This window comes from Lemur catta, chromosome 15 (assembly GCF_020740605.2).
Source record: "Lemur catta isolate mLemCat1 chromosome 15, mLemCat1.pri, whole genome shotgun sequence".
Classification (NCBI taxonomy): domain Eukaryota; kingdom Metazoa; phylum Chordata; class Mammalia; order Primates; family Lemuridae; genus Lemur; species Lemur catta.
In genome coordinates, this window is record NC_059142.1 from 12,355,729 (window position 1) to 12,373,187 (window position 17,459).

The following is a 17,459-nucleotide window of genomic DNA, read 5'->3' on the forward strand; positions in this document are numbered from 1 at the left end:
TGGCCTGCAATGCTCTCTCCCCCACCTCACCAACTCCCAGTCAAGTCTGAGATCACAACATAAGCATCGCCTCCCCCAGGCAGCCTTCCTTGACCTCCTCAGTAGGCACGGCCGCTCCGACACACACCCACGGCACCTATACCTGCTCTTAACACTCGTCTCATTCAAAATTGCTTCCTCTTGGTCTGTCTCCCCCATCAGATCGTCATGTCCACAAGGGCAGGAACCAGGTCTGTTTCGGTTCTTTGGGGTCCCCAGGGTCCACCCCCCCTGCCCCGAGCCTGGCACACGGCAGGAGCCCCACATACATTTCCTGGATGAAGCCACAACCAACCGATGCAGTGAAGGAAAGACGCTATCACTTATGACCAGGAAAACCTCTTCTCCCCTCAGTGCCTTAGTCTGCCCCTTCAGCTGGGATTATACCACGGGACTGAAACTAGTGGTGCCTATTCGTTCAGGTCAACTAGCTATTGAGCAAACCGTATCACCAAACACTAGGTCAGCTCTGGAAATACGGAGTCAAAAAGATGCGGGTCCTGCCCTGAAGCAGCTCACAGCCCGGGGAGGGAGAGGAGGGGAAACGACAGCTAAAACACAAACGGGTCCGTGAGCGAAGCAGGGAGTGGCTGGCACCGAGGCCACCCAGACAGCATCTGAGCCACCTTAAAAGAGGTGAAGGCATTTGTCAAGGGAGCAGGGCGGGGTTCTGGCAAGAGGGAAGGGCACGTGCAAATCCTCGGATATGACGAGAGAGGCCTGGCACATTGAGGAAAGGCCAAGGCAGCTGGGACATTGGTGTTTGGCGGAGGGAGGCTGGAGGTGAAGTCACAGGGGCCTGGATTATCCTTCACGAGAGTCGGCGGAGGGTTTCAGGCCCTGGAGTCACCTTCCAGACACACGTGGTGACCATGGTGCCAATGAAAACATGGGACATGTCATCACCTTTAGAGAAGCAGGAAAGACCCCTCCCCAGCGGGGGACCTAAGAGGGAAGAATCTGTAGGAATCCTTGTGCCTCTGGGGACAAGCCACGACCTTCAAAGCCAGAATGACCTTTCTGGTGTGCAAATCAGATCACATCATTTCCTCGCCTCCCTCTGCCTCCCCCTGCATGACAGCGACATCCAGCCCTTCCCTGGCCTCTGGGGCCTGCAGATGCGCCAGCTGCTTCCTCTCTGACCTCTTCTTCCTCTCTCGCCCTCCTTCACCTTTGCTCTGGCACCTGGGCCTTCAGCCGCTCACACACCACACCTGTCCCCACTCCCGCCCACTGCACTGGCAGGTCTGTCTGGAACTCTCCCCTCCCAGGCCTTCCCACGGCTCCTGCTTGCCCTCCAGGGCTCGGCTCACAGTCACTCCCGGGAGGGCCTTTCCTGACCTCCCTCCTGGAGGTGCAGCCCCACCCATCCACTGCACCTGCTTCATTCTCCGCCTAGTGAACGTGCCGATTTCAAACAGGCATCATTTGTTTTCAGGTTTATTATCCGTCTCTCTCCACAGAAACGCAAGCTCTCCGAGGGCAGGGGCCACGCCTGTCTTATCCACCTCTGAGTCCACAGCATCTGGACGTGCACACCAGGGCTCACGCTCCAGGGGTGCTGGTGCTTCACTTCCAGAAAGTGTGAATGGAAACGGGGCTCTCACAACGGGTCGTGTGGTACAGAAATGGCCTGCTGTGCAGTGTTTTCTAACTCACCCAGGACGTTATGGCTCATAAGGTATTAATAGAAACCTACCAGTCTGGACCAATGGAAGCCTTAAGGCGACAAGGAAAACTCAGGCTAAGGCTGCCTTGACGGTTTACATCAGAACCTCACACAGTGCAGCTCGGCATTTAGGAGCATGAGATCCACAGCCAGCCTGGCTGGCTCTCCACCCACTGGCCTTGTGGCCTCGGCCGAGGCAGGTCCCCTCCCTGGGCCACAGCTTCCTTGTGTGCGAAGCACAGACACCCGTATTCTGCCGTCACTGGGCTGCCGTGAGGATAACTGAGTCAACAGCTATGAGGCCAGTGACTGAAGGGCTGGCTGTCCCTGGTGCCAACATTTATGGTCCTAAGAAAGAGCGTGGCTTGGAGAAAGGGGGCAGATGGCTGTCATTCCCTCTCACCGGTGCTCTACGAGTGTCTCTGGCAGGAGGGAAATGGCTGCCCTGGCGGGAGCCCCACACAACCCAGGGCAGGGGGGAAGTGGCAGCAGCTGTCTCACCCTCGGGCTGTTCTTCTCTCCTCGTCGCTCTCATATTCGGCCAGGACCAGCTCCTCCTCCCCAGACTCCAGCTGCTCCGGCTGCTCAGCCCCCGTTCCTGCTGCCAGCATCTCCCTGCTGAGGCGGAGGAGACTCTCGGTATCTTCTTCCTGTCTCTGGCCAGGGTATTGGAGGTGGATGAGCGGGAGACGTCTCAGCACGGGTGTGCCCAGCCCGGGCAGAGCCAGCCTCCCCGTGTGCCCGTGAGCGCAGGCCTCGCCGCTCCACGGGAGAAGGGACAGGCTCCCAGGATCTGGGCTCTACTCACACTGCCCAGCTCCAGGGTGCAGGGAATGTAGCCAGCGGGGGTCGGGGAGAGGAGACCGAGGCCTGGCCACTCCCCAGAGTCTCCACACAGGGCAGAGTGACACTGCCTGGACATGACCCCAGCCCCTCCCTGAGACGACACTCACCAGGCGCTTGGCTGCATACGTGAGCTGCGAGTTGTGATGGATCCGCTGCAGGCGTTCTTCTCGCTTCCTCCTCCGGATCTGCTCCTCCTAAAGGGTCAGGCAGCCATAGAGGAAACTCACACAGGAAGCCCCGGCCTTTCCTAAAGCGTCTGGGGCCACTCAGCCCGCACCTCTGCACAGGGCAGCTCTCCTTCCTGGCCAACACTCAAGGCTGCTGCAGCCTCCCCTCCCCAGACCCTCAGCCTCCGCAGGCTCCGGCCTCCCTGCTCACGGCAGGCAGCCTGCATCCTCCCTCCCAAAGCCACACGCTCCCACTCACACTCGTTCCTTCACTGAGTCTGCAGCCACGGAACCACGCTGCCAATGGCAACCATTAGGTTCCTTTCCCAGGTGAGTAACAAATGGGAACCACCAGCCCCTTGTCCGGTGGAGGCCTGTTGACATCAGCTGGAAACAGACAGCACAGGGGCCGCACCATCGACTCAGGGAAGCGGAGGGAGACTGAGGAGGCTCCACAAAGGCAAAGACGAACACATGCTCCCCCAGCCTCGGAATCGCCACAAAGTAATTGCTGAAGCCGTTTCCTTCATCACTGCCCTTCTTACCCCCGATCTCACCTTCAGTCGGTTCACCAGGTCCCTTTCTTCTTTCTTCTGCACAAACTGAGTCACCCAGTCCGGTTCTCCAGCAGGCCCCGGGGCGTCTGCGGTCTCTCGGCAGGAAGCTGAGAGAAGTGGGGGTGGGTCCTTCTCATCCTGAGAGGGGCCAGTTTCCAGGAGACGCGCCTCTTCTTGACGCTTCTTCTCTTCAAAGTCACGGAGCCAGGAGAGGGCCCCACAAATGAGACTTAAGGACTTTCCCTGCAGGAAGAAAAACGATCTTCAGAAATAGAAGGAAAAAGAAAGGCTGGTCACAGTGCCTCACGCCTGTAATCCTAGCACTCTGGGAGGCCGAGGCAGGAGGATTGTTTGAGCTCAGGAGTTCGAGACCAGCCTGAGCAAGAGCGAGACCCCATCTCTACTAAAAATAGAAAGAAATTAGCTGGACAACTAAAAATATATAGAGAAAAAATTAGCCGAGCATGGTGGCACATGCCTACTCGGGAGGCTGAGGCCGAAGGATTGCTTGAGCTCGGGAGTTTGAGGTTGCTGTGAGCTGGGCTAACGCCATAGCACTCTAGCCTAGGTAACAGAGTGAGGCTCTGTCTCCAAAAAAAAAATAAGAAGGAAAAAGAAAACTTCTCAAGTCATCTTTCCCGATTTTATTGAGGGCCTCAAAGGAGGTCTGGCTTTAAATGTTAGAGGATGCTCCAAGACCACCCTAGGAGAGGAAAGGAAGGGAATTAACTATACAATAGCCAGAAAAAACAAGAAAAAGGAAGAAATAAAAGCTGGGCCCAAGAAACAGGAGAAAGCTTCTTTGTTTAATGTTACAGCTCACTGTTCTGGAAAAAAAAACTTTTTAAGTAGTTTATCAGGTTATATATAAATACTGCAAGTTAATGTAATTAGAAGGTGAGCAATTAGGTAAATAGCCCCAAAAAGAATTAAGGCTAAAAACACACAGCGTGAAATCCCATCTACCTGCCCAGGGGAAGCCACCTCGGCCTCTCAGCTTTCACGCAGCTGATGCGCAAATGACGTGGTCAGTCACAGGAGTGCCAGTGCTGACTTTTTTTTTTAATTTTAATTGCTCTGGAAAATATTACTCTTGGCTTAAAGACCAGAATTTTCCCTGCGGGCCCTTGTTATGGGTTGAACTGTGTCCCCCCACAATTCCTATGCTGAGTCCTAACCCCAGTGTGTCACCATGTGACCTTATTTGGAACTGGGATCATCGCAGATGTAATCAGTTAAGATGAGGCCAGTAGGGTGGGCCCTAGATCTTCATAACGACTGGCAGCCCTATCACCAAGGGGAGATTTGGACACAGACATGCACTGGCGGGAGGGGACGTGATGGGACACAGGGAGGACACAGCCACCCACAAGCCAAGGAAGGGGCCTGAGCAGGTCCTTCCCTCACGACCTTCAGGAGGAGCCAACCTCGCTGACGCCTTCATCTCAGACTTCCAGCCTCCAGGGCCGTGAGAGGACACATTTCTATTGTTTAAACCTCTCAGTTTGTGAGCCTTTGTCACAGCAGCCTAGGAAACTGACACAGTTCTCCTAGAGGGGACACTGCTCTGCGTTCCACCAGGCTGCTGCATCTGGGTCCAAAGGGTGGCTCAGTTCAGTGAGTCTCTGCAGGAGCCAACACTTTCTGGTCCTGGGAATCGGCTCCCCGAACGAACCTGCTCAACCCAGAGGGGAGCTCGGGGTACCCCGGGCTGGGTGAAAAACTATGTGTGTCTCAAGTCGGGGCTGGCAGCACAGCAGAGTGTTCCAGGCTGCCCAGGGGGCATCCTGGCTCCTCCACCTGCCAGCCCTCTGGCCTTGGGCTGAGCTCTCCAGGCTCGTTTCCACATATGCAAAATGGGAACGATAAGAGTTGTGCCTTCCTCATGGAGTCGCTGCAGACATTCAGTCAGTCCATGCACACGAAGGTTGACACCTACACCAGGATTAGAGGGTACCTGGCACATTACAAGTGATCAACTGGGGACAGCTGTTTTTTGCTACCATAAAGCAAGAGTAATAAAATTATCATTATCCTGGGATGCAGGATCTGTTAGCTTTCACCAAAATCTTGAAAGGCCCTGTGGCAGAATGACACTTCTGATGAATAGAGGGGCCACGTATTTTTAGAAAAGCCCCATATATACCATTTCTCTCAGCTTTTGACAGCTACTGTCATAAATGGTCAAGAGTGCCAGGCAGCCATCCTCAGCACAACCTGGGGGCAGCTATTCTGTGATGCCTGTGAAACGGGAACCACCAGCTTTAGCTGTCACCGTGCTGGGGGCAGGTGAGACGTCCCCCTGCAACACCGGCCCAGGGACAGCCAGATCAGAGAGTCAGGACTCTCCACTTGACTCCGGGCTGAGGCAGTTCCTGAGGGTCTAGTCAAAGCTATCTTCCAAAAACAACTGTGGGTATGTTCCGACACAAAGACAAAAGGATGGAGACGGTTTTCTACACCCTGTAATAAGACCACAGACATTTTAGATGGGAAAATGTTAAAAGGATGTAGACGCTATGGTCTCATCAGTCATGAAGTAAATTTAATAAAGTACTCACAGGATGCCTAGCTTTGAGCAATGTTACTTCCTGGGGTACCATTTCAGATAACGCTATTGTAGAATTTATGCCAAGACAAGTTCATTCATTCATTCTAAACACCTGTTGGTTGTGGCAAGCACCAGATTTGGTGCTGCGGTCACAGAGGTGCAGAGCCCCTAGGAAATGCTCACGGGCACAACCTTAACACATGGTTTGAAGGACGGCATGGTCCCCATGAAGCACGGACTCCAGGTTTTTGCACTCTCAGAATTGCAGCCTCACACGAGGCATGGCAGGCACGAAGCTGAGATGTCAACTCCAATTGGCAGAATCGTAAAAGGCTTAAAAAGGTGACTCTTAAAGGATAAACAGCATCTCAGGCAGCTAAGGCGGGACACTTGCACATGGAGGCAGGGAAGGGCACAGGAGGCTCGGTGCTCAGGGTGCGAGACAGCGCGGCTTCTCCTGGGGGCAGTGGGCACCCACGACAGGAGAAAGAGAGGGCAGGGTGTGAAGGGTAACTAAAGTCTGGGCAGGTTTACACAGAAGGTGCACAAGAGGAGGCTGCAGAACTGACAACATGAACGATTCAGGGCTGAGCAAAGGACTGAGCTGGAAAGACCTGGGAGGGAGGAGACTGACGGTCAGTTACACAAGGCGGAATGAACACGTGCTCTTCGGTGTTCTTTTCCAAAACACACCAAAATTAAGCCAAAGTCATAAAGAGGCTTACACCCACGAAAACAAAGAAATTCAAAGAAGGGACAGTAAAAAGTTTTAGGAGAGAAGACAGAGAAGTGCGACCGATTCACCAGAGACAATAAAGCCCAGGTACCTCCAGAGATCCCCCAGTTCACCCTCAGAAAGACCCAGAAACCCGCAGGCACGTGACACGGCACTGAAGACAAAGGACGGATTGAAATTCTTTTCAGGAACAATGAGATCCCCAGGTGTAGTCCCCACTCCCTGCGGAAGACAGAAGTGGATTCTCCGTGGCAGCTGAGCCAGGAGAGCTCTGGACACAACAGGCAGAACAAAGAGGGAGGAGGGCGAGGGCCAGGCTGGAGCAGGGCACTGAGGGACAGACTGTGCACCTAGTGCCGCTTTCCCTGGACAGCTGTCACGAAGACCAGCTGTCGGGCTCGTGCCCCTGCGCCGGCCAGGCCAGAGTCAGAGGAGCCCTCTCTGGAGAAAATGAACAGCTCGAGGGAAAACCCCACAGATGTGCCGGCCAGTGGAGGCCCCCAACAAGCAGCCCAGCCCACCGGCCCGCAGCCAGCCTGCCCAGCAGACTCTCGACCTGCCTGCTAGTGGCTTATTCTGCAACACCAAGAATAGAAAGCCAAGGACCACTGGTCATTTGAGGAAAGTCTCCAAACAAAACATAAAACTCGCCAGGGTCTGGATGTGGTTTGTTTGGCCCCACCAAGACTCACGTTGAAATGTGACTCACAGTGTGGTGGTATTGGGAAGTGGGGCCTCGTGGGAGGTGTCTGAGTTACTGGGGTGAACCCCTCATGAACGAACGGCTTGATGCTGCTCTCGCAGGAGTGAGTTCTCGCTCTCCCGAGACTGGACTGGTTCTCGTGGGAATGGAGTGAGTCCCCCGGGAGCGGGTTGTTATAAAGCCAGGACACTCCTCAAGCTTTCCCGTCTTCTTCGCAGGGCTCTGTTTCACCGTGGACCTCCTCCACAATACTGTGAATCTGCATGAAAGCCCTCACCAGAGGCCAGGGCCATGCCCTTGAACTTCTCGGCCTGCAGAACCGTGAGCTAAATAAACGTCTTTTCTTTATAACTTACCCAGGCTCAGGTATTCTTTTATAGCAACACAAAATGGACTAAGACAGAGCCCAAACTGTGGGGGGGCAAAAACAAACAAAAAAATGAAACAATGAAGGGGGAAAAGCCCTTCAAAATACTACTGTAAGTGATACTCTCAGAAAGATGTTGTTTCTTGACATTGAACAGGATGCTATTTCAAAAATCAGGGAATAAGAACAAATTCTTGAATACTAAAAATACAATAGCAGAAATAACCTGAATAGAAAGACTAGGCAATGAAGTCAAAGAAATCCCAAGGAAGTAGAATTTAAAGCAAAATATACTAGGGTTTATTAGTTACTAATAAAGCAGTTAGAAGAAAGACAATAACAGGATTACTAGGAGGTCCAAAACCCAATGAATGGGAACACCAGAAGGAAAACACAGAAAAGAATATTATCAAATCTAAGAAAATTTCTCAGAACTGAAAGGTAGAAGCCCACAGGTTGAAAGGACCCGGCAAGCGCCCAAAAAAGGAATTAAACACACACATCAGGCCCATCAACATGAAATTTCAGAACACAAAGGACAAAGAGAAGAGGCTGAAAACTGTGGAGGGTGGGGCAGGATCAGGTCACAAAGGACTGAGATGCCATCTGTCACTGGACTGCTCAACAGCACCCATGGAAACTAAAGGACATAGGGACCAAGTCCGAGGGAAATTCTTTCAAGCTAGAATGATACCCCAACAAAACTATCAATATCAATCGCGTAAAAAGGAAGAATCAATGTACGTTTGGACAAGTTAAGCCTCAAAAACTTTCCTCCTATGCAACCGTTCACAGGAATGTGCTCTATTGAGATGAGGAAGTAAACCAAGAAGATACAGAATCCAGAGAAAAGACAGCAAAGCAGAAAGAATAAGAAAAGAATACACACAACGACATGAATGAATGCTCAAGATATTACTCAGGCTGATCAAGAAAAGCCAAACACAGGAGTCCACATACTGCATGATTCCATTTTTATGAAATTCTGTTACGATAAAACTACAGAGACAGAAAGTAGATGAATGACTGCCTGGGACTGGGAGGAGTGGGCAGCAGGGGCAGGGAACAACTGCCAAGAGGTGCCAACAAACTTCCTGGAGTGATGGGAATGTTTTGCATTTTGATTGTGGTGGTGGAAATATGGGTGTCAAAACTCACAGAATTTGAAGAATTACAAGTAACACATTTTATTGTATGTCAATTATACTCAAAGCTCTTTTTTTCTGGAGACAGGGTCTTGCTCTTGTTGCCCAGGCTAGAGTGCAGTGGTGTCATCATAGGTCACTGTAACCTGAAACACCTGGGCTCAAGCAAGTCTCCTGCCTCAGCCTCTCAAGTAGCTGGGACTACAGGTGCACGGCACTACACCCAGCTGAATTTTTTAGAGAAGGGATCTTGCTATATTGCCCAGGCTGGTCTGGAACTCTTGACCTCAAGGGTTTCTCCCCCTTCAGCCTCCCCAAGTGCTAGGATTACAGGTGTGAGGCACCTTGGCCAGCCTCAAAGTTAATTTTTACAGAAGGAGAAAGGGAAATCTAGGACTTCCCTAGGAAATGCTGTCAAATAGGTCAAAGGAACAACTAATTCAGATTGGGGCGGGGAGAGGATGGTGGATTAAGGACAGCTCCAGGGTAAAAATGGAGTTGGTAATGGCTATGGACTGAATTGTGCCCCTCCCAATTGATATGTTGAAATCCTAACACCACCCCACCCCCCCACGGGAAGTACTGGAGATAGGGCCTCTAAGGAGGTGATAAAAGTTAATTGCATTCCTAAGGGCACAGCCCTAATCCATGGAGCCCATATCCTTACAAAGAGGAGACACCAAAGATCTCTTTTTCTCTTCTCCACATGAGAACACAGACAGAAGGCAGCCATCTGCACACCAGGAAGAAATCGGTCTTCTGAAAGCAAACCCTGTCCGAACCTTGATCTTTGACTTTCCAGCCTCCAGAATGGTGAGCAAAGAAATTTCTGTTGTTTAAGGTCCCCAATCTATGACATTTTATCGTGGCAGCCCTAGCAGACTAAGACAGTCGTTTTCTCTGTGGAAAATCATATTGAGAGGCCAGAGGATAGTGTGGGAGGGACTGGGATAGGTATATGAAAAACTAAACATACTTTAAAAACATGATTATCAACTCCAGAAACAAAAAATTATTAAAGGAAAAACACACAATCATAATATACTGTTAGACTTAGCAGAGACTAAAACTGAGAACTCTTCTGGAACAACTGGGAAAGGGAGGGAAAAGAGACGGTGAAACCCGTCCACTTATCACAATAGGAAGGGCCCCATGACAAAAAATCAATAAATCAAGAAATAGCACAAGCTTAGGATTGAAAACATACATGCAACTGTAACTGTTCCTTAAGAAAAAGTTTAAAAAGAGAAAGTACTTGCTCAAGGAACTAAATTTCCTACATTGACTTTTTGAAGGACATGCATTACTCTTTAACTTTTTAGTTACTTTAAACAAAAAAGGATGTGCTGAGCATGGTGGCTCACGCCTGTAATCTCAACACTTTGGGAGGTTGATTTGAGAGGATCATTTGAGGCCAAGGATTTGAGACCAGCCTGGGCAACACAGCCAGATCCCACTTCTAACAAAAAACAAATAAATAAAAAGGTAGCATGCCTACAGTCCTAGCTACTCGAGAGGCTGAAGCAGGAGGACCACTTGAGCCCAGGAGTTTGAGGTTACAGTAAGCTATGATGGGGCCACTGCACTCTAGCATGAGCAACAGAGCGTGACTCTGTATATAAAATATGAAAATTAAAAAATAAAAGGCAAATATATTCAAAAATATCATATGTAGCAAGTGGTCAAGTAAGGACTTGAAATACCCAAATCTGTAAATCAGAAAGTCACTACTGACCGTAAAACAACATTTCAGTGAGTTGGTAGGGCAAGAAGTCGAATGGCATTGGGTTTAAGTGGTAGGAATGTTAACAGAACACTATCTAAGAAAACCATGCATGCCATTTTCATGACCCACTCTTTGTTAATTGGCAGGACATACTGTGTCTCATTCACTGTATATGAGAACAAAAATGGAACAACAGAGTATCCCACTCTGCACTCTTCTTGTCCCAAGAGATCCCTATGTCACCTCCAGAAACAGTGACACGCTCCAATCAGCAAGCGACAGAAAGGGGATGAGTTGCTTTCTCTTATTCCTTCACTCAGCACACGCACAGTAAGAGCCTCCTAAGGGCCAAACTTGCTAAGCCCGAAAGGCTCACAGTTCATTCCCCTGTAGGAGGCCCCACCCTAGTTGGGGGCCCTTCAAGGCAACACAGTCATTTTACCATCACACAGTATTGGCTATAACGGGTAATAAACAAAGGGCAGGAGAGACACTGGGGACTGTCACAGTCCTACTCCTCCTCAACTGCCAACGTCTAATACATGCTTTCTTTTGAGCCAGGGAAGAAAAACTAAGGGGCACTTGATCAGATCCCTCCAGGGCTCAGTAACCCAGTTCCTAGGGACTAAAACAATATGTTTTGGCTGGTCACCGTGGCTCACAACTGTAATCCTAGCACTCTGGAAGACTGAGGTGGGAGAACTGTTTGAGCTCAGGAGTTTGAGACCAGCCTGGGCAAGAGCAAGACCTCATGTCTACCAAAAATAGAAAAAATCAGTCAAGCGTGATGGCGTGCACTTGTAGTCCCAGCTACTTGGGAGTCTGAGGCAGGAGGATCACTTGAGCCCAGGAGTTCAAGGCTGCAGTGAGCTATGATGACGCCACTGCACTCTAGCTGGGGTGACAGAGCAAGACTCTGTCTCAAAATGAACCAACATGCTTAATCAGTGAAAAAGCCAAAGTAATTTCTGTGTTTTCTCATCATCAAACCTGTATGTGCCCAGAGAAATCTGGAAAGTTTCAGTGCTATGGGGCATGGCTTCCACGGCCATGCAAATCCTCATCTGCGTCGAGCATAATTTTTCCTCAGACCCTGCTGCTTTCTTTGTTTAACGCTTTTTATAGAAGAAGTGACTATTACTCAGAAAGATAAACTGACACACTACTTTGCTGAACTTCAAACCATGAAAATCTCTGCATAGGCAACTAGTAAAAGTGAGCAAGACCGCCTCTGAGTTTTCTTATCATGGCTCTCACTATTCGTACTCACAGTGCCAGTTGGACTCTCGAATATCCCAATCTTGCCAGCCTCCAAAACCTGGTACAGCTCTGCCATAAAGTCCTTCTGGATGGAATAGGGTGTGAAGGGAAAGGGAAATTGGATGCCAGGAATCTTCTGGGTTCCATCAGCCATGGTCCTAGGAAAAATAAATAAATATGGTAGCTCTCTCATGACCCAGGCAGGGGCTTGAAAGCTAGAGCAGTACCTAAGAACAGTCTCCACACGTGTCACAGCATGTCTCCTGGGCTTGCACATTTTCTTGCGAGCAGAGAACATTCCTCTCCGTCTTTTACAGGCCCACATGAAGCCACCCCACAATCAAGCAATGCATCCAGGGACAATTAATGGCCACAGCAGAATGCAACCTAGGACAGCCCCCAAACCGATCTCTACTACCATTCCAGCACTGCTTAAAGACCTTTCTAATGCCTCCACGAAAGGCTTAGAGCTGTCCCCTCGAAGACGTGCGCCCCTCAGATGAAGGATGAAAAATGACTTTTGCAGAATTCTTCTCACGCGTCTCTGCAATGCAGCAGCCGCACGCCACAGCCGCCTCACTTCACCGTGTCGTGAAGACCTGGAAGATCACGGCACACGGGCAGAGACAGCTGGTTTCGATGGTGCAAGTGAACACACACGTCAGTACCTTACAGGTATCCTTCCTTTGCTTCTTACTCACCCTACCCCTGCTTCCCGTACAAACCAGAGCCGCCTCCTAACACTTGCTCTGTCCTCGAGAAATAAGAGCTTTCTGTTTGGCTCCAGACTGGAGAGCTCCCTTCACAGCCACTGAGCTCTGGCTGGAACAGCTTCCCAATACTGAGACCTCGCCTTTCTCTTTGCTTGCTAGACCAAGGTCTACGAGGAACCTCTGCTCCATGTTTATGTCATCTTTTTTCTCCTCTTCGGAACCTAATTTTCTCTGAGATGGCTTTTACCTACCCTTTCTTCCTTGAGTCACCATTTGGAGGACTGACTCTTCCATCCTGGTTCCCACATCTCTCTCTTTGAGCCACTTCTCCAAGCTATTTGGGAGGACCAACTAAGTACAAATGTTAATAAGTCTAAAACCCATTTTATTAATACTAACAGATCTAAAATCCATCTTTACTACCCTGGCCTCAATAAGATCAGAGACAGTGTCAGTCCATTGAGGAGAGGGAAGGTAGCTGCCCTGATGTTCTTCCAGTTACAATTTAGGGGCAATGAAAAAGATCTCCTTTAATCTGCACAACACGAGGATACAGCCGTTGGATACAGGTGCTTACAGAAACTAAATAATTGCTCAAAGTCAGAGGCTAATAAGAGGAAAACCACAGATTCAAACCCAAGTCCACATGGCTCTGTTTCAGTCAAGTTCTTCTGGGTGCAAGACAGAACCAGCCTACGTAAAAGGGAGGTTAACTGAAATGATACACAGTGAGAGATTAAGAGCTGAGACTAGCTGGGAACACCGAGAACAGCTGTTGTCAGGGCGGGACTTCCTGCAGACTAGAGCTGCAAGGTGGCCTGGATTCCAAGGCAGCTCTAGGAACCTCACTGACAGTTAAATACCCATCGATTTTCATTCTCCTGTCAGTCAAGTGGAGCCACAACCTGACTTCCTCAGCTGACTCAGAGTTTGTGCTTTCCCCAAAGGTTCACCCTTCTACCTTTTAGCTTCAGCTCCCACTGCCAAGTGAAATTCTTTTCATGTCTCCTAGTTCTAAATCCCAAGAGAAAATTCAGATCAGCATCTCTTTCCTTTTCAGACAGAGCACTGGTCAGCCTGCAGACTGGTCGGGCACCAGCCTGCTCTCATCAGCTGGGCCTTGCACGTGCTGCTCCGCCTGCCTGGGGAGTGATGAGTCCTGGACGTTTAGGACTCAGCTCACCTCCTCAGAGAAGCCTCCCCGGCTATTGGGACACCCCACAGTGGTCCAACATGCCCCCACTGCCCGCAGCACACACAGACCCCCGCCGCTATGCTTTCAGTCACTCTTTCAGCACATGACCCTGTATTTAATTTCCTCATACCTCTTAGCACTACCTCATCCATTTTTATTTGTCTGTCTCCTGCACTGGGACATAAGCTACGTTAACGGGCGGACCTTGTCTGTCTTGTTCTTCCCTGACTCAGAACTTGGTGCTTCAGCACCTCGCAGGTGTTCAATAAAAGTCTCATGAATGAATAAATAGCCAGCCAGACGCGGGGCCTGTAGTAGAGGTTTCTGTTCTTGGTGTGGATAGAGGGGCCAGTTCTTTAATAGTTTCAAAGTGTTTTCAGTTGGCCTCACAACCCTGTGTGCTCAGTATTTTTCTTAGCTCTGTTTTATAGATAATGGAACTGAGATTCAGAAAAGTTAAGTGACTTGCCCAAGGTCACTCAACAGGTGGTTGAACCCAGGATTAGGACCATATCTGCAGACCAAGCTCCACAACGACAACATGAAACAATACGGAACAAAGTAATTATTATTTCACTTCCCTGGGGGGGTCATGGTGGCTCGCATTATTCCAGTAGCAGTACATGCTACATCACAGTGAAAGAAAGGTTTAGATAAATCTGAGAGTAATGGATTCGCTAAGCCCCATCATGGACATGTGGTGTGACTTTCTCTTCAGGGTGGCTATGTGGAAGACAACCATGACCTCCCACCCAAGTTCTCCTCAGAATGCTCCTCCACTGCTCAGGCTCTCACCAGCACAGCACACCTCATGCCCATTAAACCCGGTAAGATTTGAGAAAGCACTTCAGGTGCACCTGAGTTCTGAAAGTGTTCATTTTCTTCAGGTCCAATTATTACTCCTTACTTATTGGAGTGAACTGTGTCCTCCCACCAAAATTCATATGGTAAAGACCTGACCCCCCAGTGTGACTGTATTTCAAGATAAGGCTTTAAGAAGGTAATTAAAGTTAAATGAAGTTATAAGGGTGCAGCCCCAAATCAGTAAGATTGATGGCTTTATGATAAGTGAAAGAAAAAGAGGTCTCTGTCCACCACGTGAGGGCACAGTTAGAAGGTGGCTGTCTGCAAGCCAACAAGAGGCCTCACCAGGAACCGAATCTGCCAGCACATTGATCTCGCATTTCCCATCCTTCAGGACTGTGAGAATATAAATTTCTGTCGCCTAAGCCACCCAGTCTATGTTACTTTGTTATGGCAGCTCCCTCCAGCTGACCCAGGCAACTCTGTTCCAGGTACTATCGATAAGGAAAACCCCCATCTATTACTTGGCACAGCAGCCACCTGAGACCCCCACCCCTCACGGAAGACCCACATCAGCATAATACTAACCTATTACCTGGTCCATCAACTAATCTATTACCTGGCACATCAGCATAACACTAAACCTGTTACCTGGTGCTTGAACTACCCTATTACCTGGTGCATCAACATAATACTAATCTATTATCAGACACACCAACTAACCTATTACCTGGCAGGCATTAGCTGCCTGAGACCCCACCCCTCGGACCACCCCAACTTAATAAAAGTGGGAAATATCAGGTAGACGGGGCTCAGAATTTGGTGGCAAGCGAGACCCCTCTGAGCCCGCCAGCGAATAAACCTTGATTCTCCAACTGTCCGTGTGCCTCTCGGTTTGTCCTCGGGACCACCCGCTGTAACACTTGCTGTAACACTATAGTACTCTATACTCCTATAATGCACGCCTGGAAAACACCACAGCCCTCAAGAGAAAACCTTTCTGCACCTGCTGTTAATCCAGAGCCACCACGTCATGCTGCAGGGCACCCACGCTCCACCAGCTGGGGGAGAGCCTGGCCCACAACACCCACTTTCTCCCCTTTCTGTCCTGTCTTCCCCACCCCCAATCTCCATCCTCAGAGCTCTCGCACTGTGCAGGACCCACCCAGATATTTATTCCTATTTATGTTCACTTCTGTGACACTTCGGCCAACAGTCTCAGCAACTGCATTCATCCCAGTCCTCTTACTGACCCCGCTCCGCCCTGACTCCCAGTTCCAAGGGCCAGTAGAACTGTAGAGCCCTTACCAGGATGGGCTCTAGGGTGAGGTTCCCAAATTTGGGATCCCAGCTGTGTCCTTGTTTAAGTTAGTATCTCTAAGCCTCAGTTTCCGCATAGGTAAAACAGACGTGGGTAGCAGTGCTCACTCATGCTGCTGTAGTGACCGCTAAATAAGACAATTTATGAAAAGTGCTTGCCAGCACTGAGCCAAGTCAAACACCCTGACACGTGTCCCCTGCTATCAAATTAACAACTCCTAACCCGCCACTCTAGTTCAACTGCAGCTGGCGCCTTCATTGGCCGGCCCTTCCCCGGGCATTGGTCTCTCGCCTGTCAGTCACACCCTGGCCCGCCCCTCCAGTTCCGGAACATTTTCCGCCGTCCACTCCGCCCGCCCCTTGCACACAGAAATCCCGCGCGCACAGCCCACTAGTCTGTCCTTGCTCATCTCCATCTCCTCAACTCTGTCACCACGAAGGACTGCGCTCACCACTTCGCGAGCAGGACTGCTCAGCTGAGGCAAGGCCGGCGAGGAACCAGGACCAATGTCGCCAAATTCTAAATCGCTGCCGCGCTCCTACAACTTAAGCCCTCAGGGAGAGCTGGTCGCGTTGCCACGCCCCCGCGTCGTTGCGCGTGCGCACTGTGGGTCGGGTGGATGCCGGCGGCCGCCGCGCTTGGGGGGCGTGGTTTGCGGCTGCTCTGAGCCATTGCGCCTGCGCGGCGGCCTGAGGCGCCGACTTTGGTACTTTGCCTAAGGCTTGGAATGGAGAACTGAAGGGTCATCGGAGAGTGTAGTCAGGAATCTTAACCAAAACTACTAGGCTCAGTGCCCTCCCTCTGTCCTCTGGTCAGATCCCGGGAGGTTTGATTGATCCTCCGCCAATTAGCGCAAAAGGTGCAAAGCGCTGGACAGTTGCTTCCCTTGATCCAGTTGGCTGATTTTTACCGAACACCACCAGGCACCACCGCCTTCTGGTCCCGGTTCTTGTCTGGGTCTGTTATTTAAACTGTAAAACCGACGGTACCTGCCCTGCACACCTCGGTATTTTCCACGTGGAGCGTGAAAGCGCTTTTCACATGATGTGTTTATGGAGGTGTCTTTACACTGTGCCAGGCACGACTCTGCACAGGTCCAAGAAGCTAAAACACCAGCCCTGGGGTGCTCCGTTACCAATTAGGACAAAACACATCATGTTCGTTTCCCTGGATTTGTCCTTTGTTCATCGGGGAAATTGGGTTAGATGGTCCTCTTCTGAAAGCATGGTTCTGTGAAATGATCGATGGGAGCATTTTGTGCTAAGTGCTCCCTGGACTGACTTTGGTACTTGCTGTGACTTCCCAGCAGGGTCAGGGGATGCTGGGGAGAGTTGCTGGGACTTGAAAGAAAGGTTTTTGAGTAGAGGAGCTAGTGTTACAAGCTGTCTGAAAGCTCGGAGGTGGGTGTGAACTAAAATAAAATCTTAAGGCACCCCCCACTGGCTGACTGAATGGACCCCCTCTTGGCCAAGGGGATACCCTAAAACTGAGTTACTAGCCAAGAGAAGGGAGGTCAGACATGCCTCATCCTCCCCTCCCCTTCCTGGAGACATCCTTCGTTACTCATTAACAAGCCTAAGGCTATACAAGACAAACCTGCATTCCTCGATTTACACAACAAATAGACGGCCAGTAGCTTTTCTCAGATTAACAGACTTCA

The 17,459-nt window shown here is 50.3% G+C and overlaps 1 protein-coding gene across 6 annotated transcripts in view; it reads right to left on the reverse strand.

Moving 5' to 3' along the window:
• The window catches only part of LOC123650606 (putative ATP-dependent RNA helicase DDX11-like protein 8), a 32,295-nt gene extending 15,911 nt beyond the window's left edge, over positions 1–16,384 (reverse strand). For 3 of the 6 annotated variants that reach the window (XM_045569493.1, XM_045569494.1, XM_045569495.1), the window contains exons 1-5: positions 16,251–16,384; positions 11,777–11,924; positions 3,279–3,521; positions 2,662–2,748; positions 2,210–2,364 (exon numbers count right to left, since the gene is read on the reverse strand). In XM_045569493.1, the coding sequence (XP_045425449.1) occupies positions 2,210–2,364; positions 2,662–2,748; positions 3,279–3,521; positions 11,777–11,920 (629 nt within the window). In that variant the 5' untranslated portion in view covers positions 11,921–11,924; positions 16,251–16,384. Of the gene's footprint in view, positions 1–2,209; positions 2,365–2,516; positions 2,572–2,661; positions 2,826–2,980; positions 3,104–3,278; positions 3,522–11,776; positions 11,925–16,250 lie in introns of those variants that run through there. The other 3 variants (XM_045569496.1, XM_045569497.1, XM_045569498.1) reach the window with 3 other exon arrangements.
• Positions 16,385–17,459: the final 1,075 nt, after the last annotated feature.